The 14,095-nt window shown below is 32.4% G+C and overlaps 1 protein-coding gene across 1 annotated transcript in view; it reads left to right on the forward strand.

The window, feature by feature from the left end:
* The first annotated feature begins 2,267 nt into the window (after positions 1 to 2,267).
* Positions 2,268 to 14,095, forward strand: part of GCC88 (GRIP and coiled-coil domain containing 88 kDa) — a 32,041-nt gene continuing 20,213 nt past the window's right edge. Inside the window, exons 1-7 of the mRNA XM_085960036.1 lie at positions 2,268 to 2,483; positions 3,203 to 3,298; positions 4,533 to 4,636; positions 6,417 to 6,562; positions 9,511 to 9,590; positions 10,849 to 11,018; positions 13,565 to 13,820. Coding sequence (XP_085816162.1) covers positions 2,399 to 2,483; positions 3,203 to 3,298; positions 4,533 to 4,636; positions 6,417 to 6,562; positions 9,511 to 9,590; positions 10,849 to 11,018; positions 13,565 to 13,820 — 937 coding nt within the window. The 5' untranslated portion in view covers positions 2,268 to 2,398. The remainder of the gene's footprint in view (positions 2,484 to 3,202; positions 3,299 to 4,532; positions 4,637 to 6,416; positions 6,563 to 9,510; positions 9,591 to 10,848; positions 11,019 to 13,564; positions 13,821 to 14,095) is intronic.

Below are 14,095 nucleotides of genomic sequence, written 5' to 3' on the forward strand. Positions count from 1 at the left end.
ATGCGCTATAATGGTTGTTCCGTACAAGAGCACGATAACTATGGTTGTGTTTAATAAAATCGTATAGAGTAAGAAAAACGCGACGTAAAAAACCGTTCTATACCAGAATATAAGTCTGCTGTGCGGAGTCAGTGATCTATTTTGTCCGCGCAAAAGCATGTTGAACCGAGTCAAAACATCAAGCGCGTAATATTATTCCAAATAAAAACGATTTTTGGTCATTATCTTAGCTGTTAATCAATTAATCACCATTAAATTTTCATAGAAATATAGACCATAAAATGGTCTATCTGATTTACTTAAATAATATTAGAAAAAACTCACTCATTTTATATGATGAATTTAATAGCGTAAATATTTTAGTTTTTTTGCTCTCCTGAACATTTGTGATTTTAGACTTACACCGGTTTTTCCTGGGGCCGTCGATATATACCAATATTTTTATGTTTCTAAAACGTTATAATTATATTTGATAGCATTTACCTTTTTAGATGGCATTGATTTTGAAGTTAATAAAAAGGTATGGAACACCTGTAATTATTATTTACTTACTTCAAGTTCACTGTCTATTTCGCGATTATCAAGACAAATTTATTACCTTCAACCAAAGACATTGTACGGTGCCCTCCAACCTATTGAATGAAACCATTCTGATATACTGGTTTTTTTGTTATTGAAAAGTTTTAACAAATAAATGAAGAAATCTCAAATGCTATCCCTACAATGAATAAATTGTTATTAAAAAATTACATTATATAAAATTATGTTGTTCGCTTTTAGAAAAATAAAATGGACTGTAAAATAGTTGGAACAATCTTTTCCTATTTTCCGGTACTCTTTATTATATTTTTATCCAAGATATAATTATAAAATACAATAATTACAACAATAGCGGCCTGCACACACACAATCTTGTCTGCGTGAAAGCCTCGTGTGCGCGATGTCGCACGGGAATGATCGTGTGTCTAAAGTCGCGTAGTGAACAGCGGAAAGAGTGGGGTTGGTCGCGTCCAATCTTTCACGCGTGCCGTACCTACGTCAAGTCTTTTTTTTACACATTTTACCACTTTAATCTTTCACGTGTGCCGTTCGTCAAATCGTTCTACTACGTTCGTCACAAATGGACGTTCGCAATTTCTCTCTCCAATTTATTACGGACCTTATGGACATATATAAAATATTCCCATGTTTGTGGAGAATCAAATTGGCGGCATATGAAAATAAAAATTTACGCGATGTGGCGTATGCAAAAATAATTAATTTCTTCAAAAAGAGAGGATTTCCCGAGGCTAATAGAGACTTTGTAGTAAAAAAAAATTCAATGCCTTAGGGGTTCTTGCGGAAAGAGTTAAAAAAGTAGAGGAAAGTCGACGTAGCGGTTGCGGAAGAGATGAAGTAGGTATATGAGCCATCATTGTGATATTATGATCTGCTGCTCTTCACGAATGACCAAAAGCTTCCAACAGCAAACATGTCAAATATGGATTAGCAGATCAGGGATATTGAGGATGAATCTGTTAACAAATGATGAACTACTGTTCATTCTTAAATATTTTTTTAAATCATCGGGATAGTTTTGACGTAATTCACGAATTAAGAGTAGGTGATAAAAACACCGTCTATAGTCTTCAACCCAGACTTTTCGTTTTTTGTTTTGACTTAAACTTATATTTGCGTCTGGACAAGCTCAGCTAGTATAATATTTCTTCTTTGTATATCCATTTATAATGTACAAATTAACTGTGTACAGATGCCTTCTTGTATAAAAATAAAGCTAAACTTGTTCACGCGTTATATTTTGGTTATGTTGTGTGCAGAATGATTTGATTGAATTGTTTTATCTCAAGAATGGTTTGTTTACGAAACTGTGTTTGAGCCAAATGTAAAAATGCAGTGTGTCAAAATAACACACTCACACACACTCTTACTTAATGTAAATTGTAGCAGCAAACATCTGACACGTGTGATATTACGCCCTCAATACCGGGTTCCAGCGCGTACGCTCCTGAGCATGCGGTAAAGAATGTGTGTGTAAAGGCCGCTAATACCAACAAAAAATATTAAATAAATTAAAAAAATAAACTAATTAAAAAAAAATATTCCAGTCTTATATGTGTTTATTTTAATATTGTCTTAATTAAACTATTTTTTATTTGTGTGGTAAATTTTTGAAAATATAATATGTGTACGAATGTTCATAAAAGTTTTTTTTATATCTGGCAAGTTTAAACGAACTGTCGTCTGTCAGATTTTGTAATATAGACATTGATGTTTTGCAATATACATTCAATATTGTACGACTTGGTTAAGACTCTAGGTTATAATTAGTGACGTATTAAACTTCCATCATGTAAATGCGAGGCAACACTATATTACTGCTCTCTTATATTCAGAAGTCATGGATAAACTTAGTAAAATCGAATTGATATCAAATATTTCAAAACAAAATGAACAACTCAAAAGATACGAAAGCAGGTTGAGAGGTAATTTTTCACATGCTTTGATGATCGTGCTTTGCATTTTGTAATAGATGAGTACTGCTGTTATTAATAAGCTGCTAATTATACCAATAATATCCTCGTATTACACTGTTAATTTCCCCAGTTACCTACCTATTGTGATATTATCCTAAAAATCCTAGAAATGTGTTGTACAAAAATGGCATTTCGTCATGAGAATAATAAGTATGTTTTCGCAAAAACACCTTTTCAGAGATCCCGAAGCTCTATTTATTTTGAAATATTCTGTTTCCACACGGTGTTCGTCGAGGGTTTCATAAGCTGATTATATTACTAATTAATCTTTTAAAGATGAGCCAATAAGCCAAGAGAATTTACAATTACCATCAAGCGCAGAAAGGATACATAGTCTGGCCATATTATCTAATGTGATGGGGGTGGGAGCTTTACTGGGATTTAGAGCGCGATGTAGAACCATAATAATTAGACTCGTAAGTCCTTAAGATATGCTCCTAACTTTTAGGGGCTGATTTCGACAACCTAAGTTCTGTGAGAAAAACATATAAAATTCTTCTTAGAAAGCCTAAGTGGAAGAGAGAAAGAACATGTAATGTGTTTTTCCTGTTAGAATGGCTGCTTAACATCAAACGGTTCTGCATCGCGCTATTAAAGTTTATAATTTTATTGGTACCTAATATAAGTAATCCGTGTTGTACACAAAAAGTATTATTTTCATGTTTCAGATGTAGTGACCGCATATAAAGGGCTCGTACGAGAGAAGGAAGCCCTTGAGGCGAGCTTGACTGCTTTAAATAAGACTGAAAATTCGGCAGATCAAGGTGCTTATTAAACTTATATGCTTATTATTTTGTGGGACGCTGACTAAAATTGTTCCTTTGAGATTTGATTGAAAAAATATGTATATATTGGCAACTGAGGATTTGATGGATAAGGTCGTCAAAAAAGTAAAAACACTTTAATTACAATAACATATTAATTGATACTTGGTCAGGTCATTCAAAACTTTTACACCAGTAGGAATATTTAAATGTAATACTTATCAACAATAACTGAGAATTTCAATGTTTTCAATTTAATTTCACCTCAGATGAATCATATATATATAAAGTAGATATTTTTTTAATTTTCTTTATTCATTATTCACCAACAGACAATTATATACTTATTATATTAATCAATTACTACACCGCTTTGAAGTTAATAATTTGACGATTGTTTTGTGTTAATTTCGTCAAAAATAGTCAACGTTCCGCAGTGTGATCGGTAACAAACTATTTTTTTTAATGCACAACAATATAAAAATGTCTGAAATGGGGTGAGATTAAACCAATGCTATTTTCAAATTTTTTTGTAGTTCATTAAGGATTCGAGCCTCAAATTTTTTTTGAATAGCCATCCTGCATGACTATAAATTTTGTATCATTTCATAACTGATTATTGTTTTTAAATAAAGTTTTGAATTTTATGTAATAATTAAAAAGCATCGATATTCAGTTATTAATACCTTTCTTCCAATTCAATACCAGTATCGATATTGATACAATATATAATGGCCGTATTCCAAATACAACTACAGTGTTGCTTGTAGTTATTATATTCAAAGCCATTTTTCAATCTCCCAGACGAGATTGACAGATTACGAGAATATCAAATGATTCAGCGTTTACTTGGTGGTAATTCGTGATAAAACACATTTTATAAACTTTTTATCATTTAAATAGTTTTATTTCATATTGAAGATATTTGTTTTATCATGTGAATCAATTACACAATAAGTAAATAGTTGCAATAGGCAAAAATATAAATCAGCAAGTATAAGTATAAGCAATATTTTATATTTGATTGAATGACCGCTCACTGCGTAGAATAGTCAGTGCATTTCATTTTTGATTGGTTGGTAATGATTCGAATTCCGCTGTCTTAGTAAAAAATGGTTTTTCCATATTTATAGAATATTTACCATGATTCAATAATTTTATTTGATATAATATTATATACTGAAATATTTAAAATAATATAATAGATACTGAAAGAGAGATATATTATTTCCAGGCGATTCTGTTGCAACTCTTTCTGTTACTGTATCTACATTAGCTGCGGAGAAAGCTCGCATGGAAGAGGCTTTTCAAAATGATAAACGTCTTGCGAGAGAGCAGGTATAAATAAAATCAAAATTAATATATTCCAACTAAGTGATTTTTTCTCGACATTTTCGGTTTCATAAAATGGTAAAAAAAAGGTTTCATAAGTCTTCCTAAATCCTTACAGCGCGAATGCCACAGCTGTTGTGTCCTGATTAAGGGGCCATTAGATATGATTAGCATGTTATGTGCTAATTAAAAAGTAATTAAACACTCCGCAGTGAATCGGTTAAAAAACTGAAGTGAGTTGCAATCGATTTCATGTAAAAAAATCTGTTACAAAACCATTTCGTGAAGCGGCCAAGATCGACAATTAATTGTAGACCCAATTAAAAAAAAAATGAGCCGCACTGTTTGAGATGTTTACTTACCATTTTTCTGTATAATATTGTGGCATATTACATTAAATTTGGTTAACACTGAATGTTCTGATGATGTCTATATACTTACCCCTAACAGCTGTCGACATCTCTGACGCACAACCTTTAAATCCTTGCTTAGTGTGACCAGTGTCAGCTGTAGGGACATGGAAGTCTGATTTTGAGGACCTCCATGATATAAAATAAAAACCATAAAATCCAACTATGTACCAACCAATGACATTAATATGGACGAAGCATCTAGAAAATAAAATGACACTCACTTTGTGTCGGGTCTGCCGGATGGCGAAATTCATATTTTAATATCGGTATCCTACGCTCAAATGAACATTCTGCTTGCAAGCGGTCTGGCGACACCGCTGGGTCTGCCCATACAAAATTTCTGACTGTCAGGTTTCGACTCCACCGTTATTATTGTGTTACAAAATGCCAATGTGCCTAGTTAAAAATTGTAAAAAATCTACTAAACACTCCAAGAAAGATGGGATATCACTTTGCATGTGTTAGTATTATTTATTATTTATAAAATGCCATTTTAAGATATTGATGAATGTTTATGCAATGCAATTGAATGACAGGAACCATTGGACAGTAAGTCGCCTATGATTCGCTGGGCTCACTTGCGTCTAATCTCCGAGAAGTCGTAAGTAACCGAGAATCTGTTTCTACTGCAATGAGTCATGACACTAATACGCCATTACAATAAAGGTTATATTTCTATAAATTCTCGAAGCTTGTATCGCATAATGGAAACGGATACGTCAATGGTCACGTGACATCTACCTATACATCTGTGAATGACTTTCATCCACAATTTCTCGTGCGCGCCGGGTATGAAGTGAGTCGTCCATTTAATATGTCATTGGTACCAACATACCTAATAAAAAGAACAATGTATGTATTCCCTATCAAATCATTATTGAAGATGACGTTGGTGACACATAATAATATAATATCATTGGCTTATTTTTGTGTAAAAATACTTTTGTACCGTTTGTGTGCTTATGTTATAGACTCTTTTAATGTAATATAGTTGCAGGGATTTTGTTATTCTTTGTGTAATATTTTATACTCAATTTGTGATAAATACATGTCTTTTTAAGATTTCAGTATAATTTCATAATTATATAATATATGACCGGTTTGATCTGTTGTGAGGCCCCCTTTTAAATCTCGGCTGAGTGTTACATTGAAGAAAGCTAGAATATTGAAGTCATGCTGAGAGTTTCGAGATATATTTTCGTTTGAACTCATTTGGGCTCGGGTAGACATGGTACTTGCCTTCTTTCTTAACCAGTGGCCCTCGGTTTTCTTCCAAAAGGGTTCATGTATCTGATTTGGTGGGAATAAGTTAGCTGCTGTTCTGTATCATGATGGTCCATGTCAACATAAACATGTTTCGTAATTTATTGCAGCATGACAAGATCGTACGAGATCTGCAAGAGCAGTTGGACATCCTTTCGAGAGAAAGACAAAGCGAATTGGACAATGTGAGAGCTAAGCTTGCTTTTGAAATTCAAGAAACTGAAAGGAAGCAAGCTGAACACTCACTCACGATAAAGTAAGCCGCCAACAATCTTTTTATTTAGCCGTATCCTTCAGTGGTCTTCCATTGAAAAAATAACTAATACAAGAAATCACAGTGTGTCACGTGTGAAAATAATAAAACTGTAGGAAAGTAAAAATTAAGTACCGTATTATTTTTTTATGTTGTCATATTATTTTTATTATCGGCTCTCGACGATATGTCTGAGAAGAATTATGCAGTTTTTTGGACATACAGGAGGACCTCGATTTTCGCACATAATTGGTTCCTGAAAAGGTGTGCGAATGTTGAATGTTCGAAAGTAGAGGGAAGTAAAAAAAAAAAAATTGTGTGTATTTTGAAATATTTATTTATCAAGTAAATATAAGATGTTTAAGACACATGTTTAAGTGGGGTATGCGGGTGTTTATTCTTCTTCTTCTTATTTTAAATAAAATATTTTAAATGGTAAATCATTAACTTTACAATATTGCTTAACTGCTGGCACGAAATGTAAAGTGAACCAATCTTTTAATATTAACGCAGTAAACCAAGGCTTTTTTATTTGATTACTGGAAGCAATTCTTTATCCTTCCCTTTCAATGCTCTGGGATTTTCTGGTTGATAAATTAACATTGGCATCAATTTTAAATCACCAGCCAAGTTTCCACCAAGAAGCAATGTCAATCGGTTTTTAGAAGGTTTATGCCCAGGGGCAACTGATTCTTCCTTAGATAAGAATGTACGACTAGGCATTTTTTCCAAAATAAACCTGTGTCATCTACATTATATATTTGGCTAGAGGAATATTCTCTATCTTCAATAATTTTGGATAATGAGGAAATAAATTCTTTTGCAGCATCTTTATCCGCATCAGCCGATTCTCCAGTGAATTTAATATAAACCAACCGTTACTTGCTTGAAAAATCGTGTTAGAATCTTCTTTTTCTAGCCTTCCAATCTTTGTACAAACTAAGAGCCTTCGCTTGAATAATTGAAATATTCAGAGGGATATCTTTTTGATGTTGGTCGTCGATCCATGATGACAAATATTTTTCCATTTCATCCATAACTATGCCGTGTCTTTTGGAAACAACCTTTAAAGATAATAAATTTCCACAATTTTGAACGTATTCCTTAAGTTTATTTTTATTTTTCAAAATTGAACATATCGTAGTAGACCTGTTTGTATCATACGAACATCCGATTGAAGCAAAAGATTCACCGCAATCAGAACGTCATGTGAAGTTTATAAGTCCTTGATTTCTTTTTGTTCGTATCAACACTGCAGTTTTTTTCCGTTTCTCACTCATGTTTATAAATTTTTAGGGTGAAATATTTCAAATGAAGAAAATTAGCAAAACGCACAACATGACACGCCCGCACGCGCTCCTGCGCACAGTGTTGCCAAGTCAAAATTTCATAGTCGGCTTGTTTTTTTTAGGAGAAATATTTCGCCGCGGGCCGCAGGTTCCCAAATTTTCAAAGACGACTCGTTTTTCTCCCGGATGGTGGGAATTTTGTGGAATGAAGAAATATCAGTAGATTTCATAAAATATCAGTAGATTCAGTATATTGCCAAAAATATCAAAAAATATCAGTAGATCTACTGAAATTTCAGTAGACATGGCAACACTGCCTGCGCAAGACTAAACCTATCCTAGCTAGCTCACAAGCAAAGTGACGGGTGCGAGCAGGATGCAAGTGAAGCAAGAAATGCACTTGCTTGTGAGCGAGCGAGAAGGGGATATCTTAACCCCACGGCCAGCGCGACGTTTTAAAAAACGATTTTTTTTGAAATGTGCGAAATAGCGAATTGTGCGAAAGTCGAACGTTCGTAAGTCGAGGTCCACCTGTATTGTCAGGCGTGGACCGGATAACCTGGAGAGATTGGTAGTTTTGGGTAGCCTCCAGGGAAGGCGAAGCAGAGGAAGAGCGTCTGCGCGATAGAGCGACCAAGTGAAAGAGCTGACTGGGGGCACCATCCAGTCTACCCTGAGAGAAGCGGAAGATCGAGAAGGATGGAAAGTCTTGGTCGCTCAAAGGATGGCGAAATTTAAATGTGGTCACGATCCTCAGCCATGAGTGCACGACCAAGAAGAGAGAGATTATTTTATTATAATAGGTTGAATATTTTTTCCAGCACAAGAAAAGAGTTTTTAGGGATATATTGTTGATATAATTCAATGTGGAATTACTTCCCAGCAACTCCTTGCCTGCAAGTGAGCGTGAACATCCTTGACCAGTCAGGGAGGAACGGGGAATATACATTCAATGTCAAATAGAAAATCTTTTTCAAAGTTATGTAATTAACGAAAATATAATGTTATTATTCGTCTATATATCAGAAATAAAGTTGTAAATAGTATTATAATATCACTACCACTTTCATTTATTAGGTCCCTAGTTTAAAAATATTTAGAAAATTTGATAACTAAATCTAAGATTGAAATAATGTGTAATTCGGTCAAATTCATGATGTCTTAATCATTTAAAAGGATTACAATAAATTTTATTCAATAGATATTTGTGGTTATAAGGCTTCAAGTTTTGACAATTCAAAACTTTATACCACACTAATATACATATTATTTTTACTAAATCAAAACAGCTACATACTACTTTATATTCGTAAACCAATTTTACAATTAAAAATACACAACATTAGTGAATCATGTTTTGAATAAGAAGAAATCTGTAATAGATAATTTCATTTAAATTAGGTAGGTATGTAAATATGATATCTGAAATCATTATTTAATATGTGTTTATTTTGTGTCATTCTATGATAAAAGTTATGACATAGAAAAGAAGCAATTATTGGTAAAACATTTGATTCACTAATGATATTTTTATATTGGAATAAGCATTGCTACTAGCATAATGAAATTATGTTGTCCATGAACTAGTAATATAATATATACTCTTTATTATATCGGTCTTATGCTGATTGTCTATATCTAAATTACTATGATTTATTATAGAGATTACCAAGTCAAATTGAATGCAGAAAGGAGGTCAAAGGAGAAACTCGAGGATAAATTCATCATTACAGACAGCTCCGGTAAATATAACATGTAGTATAATATAAGTATATCAAACAAGCATAGTAATAATGTAACACATTTATTATTTTATTTAGAACATTCAATATAATTAAAAAAACTAATAGATTCATTATATTCTTCTTCAGCAATAAGCAGAATAATAATTTTTATTTTGTATTTGTAGCGATACCAAGAAAAATAATTATGTTATGTCATCATGTTTCTAGAAAATAGTATGTTAGAAATTATAAATATATCAACAGTTACAATCCTGTATGATTCCACAGTAGCATAGTGGGAGGTGCCATGTGTCACAGGTTCGAATCCCGCACCTGAAAAGTTTACATAGTATTATTGTTTTTTAAATGTATGTTTGATCCAAGTAAGGACCAAATGGGTTGGGCAAAGAAAATGGTCTGCTTAGGAGCTTTTTCCCGTAGAATTTGCGTTTAAATAGAATATAAAGAAAAACACATTGGGGAATTATTCAATATCATTAACTTCGAGTGCGAAAATTATAAGTATCATGGCCGCCGTGCCGTCATGGCGCTGCGATATATTATGAAATGATTGTCAGTATTGTAGTTCTCGAAATAGCCACGCTTCACGTTATATGTTATATTATGTTGTTTATGACACAGCATATAAATCATTTGCAATAATTTATTATTGTTAATGTATTGATAAACAGTGCTCACTAAACTTTTTCAGTCATACATATTATTATATCGTTGAACTAAGACTACGAATTGCAGATGATTTAATGGCTTCATTTTAGATATTTTATAGATAGACTAATATTTTTTGACTATTATATGTTATGGCTCAGTTTACGGAAGGTTTAAATGAATTTTAAAAACTAACCAGCACCGTCTGCAATTTGTATTCTTAGTTCAATGAAAACAAATAAATATGACTGACAAAGTTTAGTGTGTACTATATATGTCTGATCTTAACAGCCTACCTCCACCACTTGCAATTGTCCGGGTGCGGGTTAACCATGCATGAAATAAACAAGGCTTTCTACTGATATTCGAAAATCATTAAAAAATCACAGGTTTCTTAATAAATGATACGCATATTAAACAATAAAATAATAATCTGCGCTATAAATATATTATAGTATTATAAAAATTGATAGTTCAGATTATCTGTGTTTTTGTTGATCCGTATTCCTACTTCTTATTAGTCTAAGAGGGAAAGACAGATTAGAACCAAGAGTATTTTATATTTAGAAATAAAGAATCGCCTAATTGAATGTTGATTTATTAACAGGAAATTTGGAGTTGGAAAAGAGGTTTAGGGATTTGACAAATGAATTGGAGGCTACACAAAGGAAGCTCAACAGAGCGGAAGCAAGAACATTACAAACACCACACATGCTTGTCCAGCTGCAAGATGAAATATCTCAGATGAAGCAAAGTCACACTGTCGTATTAAGAGAGGTAATTTCCAGTATAGTATTTATATTATGCAATTATTATTATATTCCTCAATTTCATTAATATCAAGAAGCGGCGAAGGTAGATAGACTGTGGGACAGGACTTGAATTTGAATTTGGCTTATCTTCAGTATTTTGCTGAATATAAAATATTATATTTTTTACCTTTTTATAATAGATATCATACACGAAAAAAGACAATAGGCACTAAAATAAATGTTAAAAAACAGTAAGCTAGAATATTCTAGTCACGATAGTTGGGCATTTTGACAACGAGACTATTTGGCATCGAGTCCAGCACACCTAAATGAATGTAGAATACATCACTGTAAGCACCGGAGGGCTCGTTATGCTTAAATACCTACAGTCAAAGGTCATGTGATAGTATGTCACTGGTTTTGACATCCTGTGTATTTTTAACAATACGTATAATCGTATGTATGTGTTGTATGCGTGAAACTATTTGCAGCCTTTTTAGATTGTATTAAACTATCAGTGCCATAACCCGTTGTTACTTATTAGTGTCGTTCTGGTTAGGCAAAGAAAGTGATTATTTAAATTCGTTAATAGGCAATTAAAAATAATTTTTCTTAAGAAGCTTTAAATAATAACCTAGTATGGAGTCTTCACCACTGCTATCAAATGTTATAAAATACAACTAACAAAATCGCCATGCTGCTAAATCCTACATAATATACTCACAGAATAAGAATTGTGAAGGGGCTTACGGAGAAAGTAAATCAAAATATCGTATAATATTTCGAGAAATCCCGTGCAAGTGGGATCATCCATTGATATGCAGATATTTATAAACTTTATCTGGAAAGAAATTTGATAATCAATTATGGAGAGGAAAATGTATGGAAGAAGACGAAGAGATTATGAGATTGGAATTAATGTTTTGGTTAAAAATATGAAATGTGTTTTTTTATATAAGTACCTACAATGTTTGGAAAAAAGGTAAGAATATAGTATTAGAAATAGCACAACATAGAAAAATGCACTGTGAGAGAACATAAAACTATTATGCACATTAAACAATAATATATCTAAATAAACATTAAATAGATAACAGTACCATTAAATTTGTTGGTAATTAATTTATTTTTCTAAGCTACAAAAAATATTTGGAATAGTAAAGAAATGTCGATTTACAACATTCGATATCCCTAAAACGGTAGAGTTCTTTAAAATTATGTTCAATTCAATCGGAAAACATATGAGTGTATATAAAATGTAATTAAAAATGCCAGACAATCAACAAAAATTATGTTTACGCATGATGTATGTGGATTCTTTAAATTCTCTTCGCGTAATAATATTCTTGATAATCACTCACGCATGACCACCATATAGATCTAATAAATTTAATTCTTTCCACGCGGACGACACACCCTGTTGTGCCCTCATTAATTGGCCATTCGATAAAATTACCATGTTATTTAAATGTTGTAATTAAATAGTAATTAAATGCTCCGCGGTCACCAAGTTAAATTGTATGTTCTCAAGTATATATTAATTTACACTTCAATTCTTTTATACATCTACTTGATTATTAGATTCAATTGGTTTCATTTATTTATGGATTTATTAGTTGAAAGAAAATAATCTATTGATTGAACTCCATTATAATCCATCAAACCTCAATTAACTAATTAACAAAAATATCTCAAAACCAGGGCTTTGAATCATTATTTTTTTCATTTCGGTTTTCGTTCCGGTTCAAGTAAAAATACATATTGGTTCGGTTGCAGTTTTCGTTCTGAAAAAAATAACTGTTTTTCCGGCTTTCGATTTTTGGTTCAGCTCCAAGTGATTAATTTTTAAATGTTTTTATTTGTATTAAAAATTTATTTTCTACCATAATTTAGAACATTTTATGGTACTTATATGATAGCCCGGCGCCACGTTCTGAAACCAATGGTTATTTATGCTGCACCGCATGGCCGTAGCCATAAATTTTTAAAATAATTAAATTATGAGAATTATGTCAAGATGCGTCACACGGTCGTGATTTATTTCTTTGCATATTTGATACACATAATATTTCAAATGAAAAATAATATATTTACGACAACTGAAGTGGGGAGTAAGATCATGTTAACGCGCATGTTTGAACATGCATCAAACTGAAAAAACCAATATTTTTTTTTCGATTCGGTTCCAGTTTTCATTCCAACAAAAATAACAGTTTTTCCAGTTTTCGGTTTCCAGTTCAGTTCCGGTTCGAAGCCTTGCTCAAAACCATTAAAATAATATTAATTTAAAACTATAAAATTAATACCCTAACAGGTAGTATCCATATTATTATATTGTTCCATGTTCCTTGACAATGTTCCAATTGTCAAATATGTAGTTATCAATCTATTACGAATAAAAAAACTGCAAGGATATATTCGGTTAAGTTACAGTTAGTGTTGTTTCTGTTTAAAAAAGATGTATTTGATAATTTTTTTTATTTATGTATTAGGAATACTTATTTTTTATTAGCTGGGAGAATCAAAATTTATTTATAATGATGATTAAACGAATAAATGTCATATTTGTAGGAGCGCATCAAAGCCAAAAAGGCTGAAGAGACAGCAAAAAGAATGTGTGCGAGCCAAGAAGAGAGAGTGGCCACCCTGGAGGCCAGACTTGCAGAGTTGTCCGAAACAGTCGGCGAATATGACAGGCAGAGAAGACACGATCGGGATGTAATACAGCAGCTCCGCGATAACATAAGCAAGAACATTGTAATAGATAAACAGTCTGACGAGCCTGCTAGGCGGCCGAGTAGAACGTCTGTGGAAGAAATCTTACGAGGTACTTCAAACTTGTTATACCCACTGAATCTATTATCTACAGCATTTTTTTTAGAGATAATTATTATGTCCACACTAACATCAGGACAATTTCAAGTTTTTTGTATAAATTATTTTTAATTCATTCCTTAATACGTACTGTGAATTCATTCTTTTTTGAATAGTTCATCTATTGACATCTTCAATATCTCTATTTAGGCACCCTAATTTATCTTCTTCTCTTCGATTATGTTCACCCCTTGGAGTATATGAACATCATACGGTACCTTCAAAAAT

This window comes from Rhyacophila brunnea, unplaced genomic scaffold (assembly GCF_057557595.1).
Source record: "Rhyacophila brunnea isolate RB1 unplaced genomic scaffold, BYU_Rbru_1.0 scaffold_11, whole genome shotgun sequence".
Classification (NCBI taxonomy): Eukaryota; Metazoa; Arthropoda; class Insecta; order Trichoptera; family Rhyacophilidae; genus Rhyacophila; species Rhyacophila brunnea.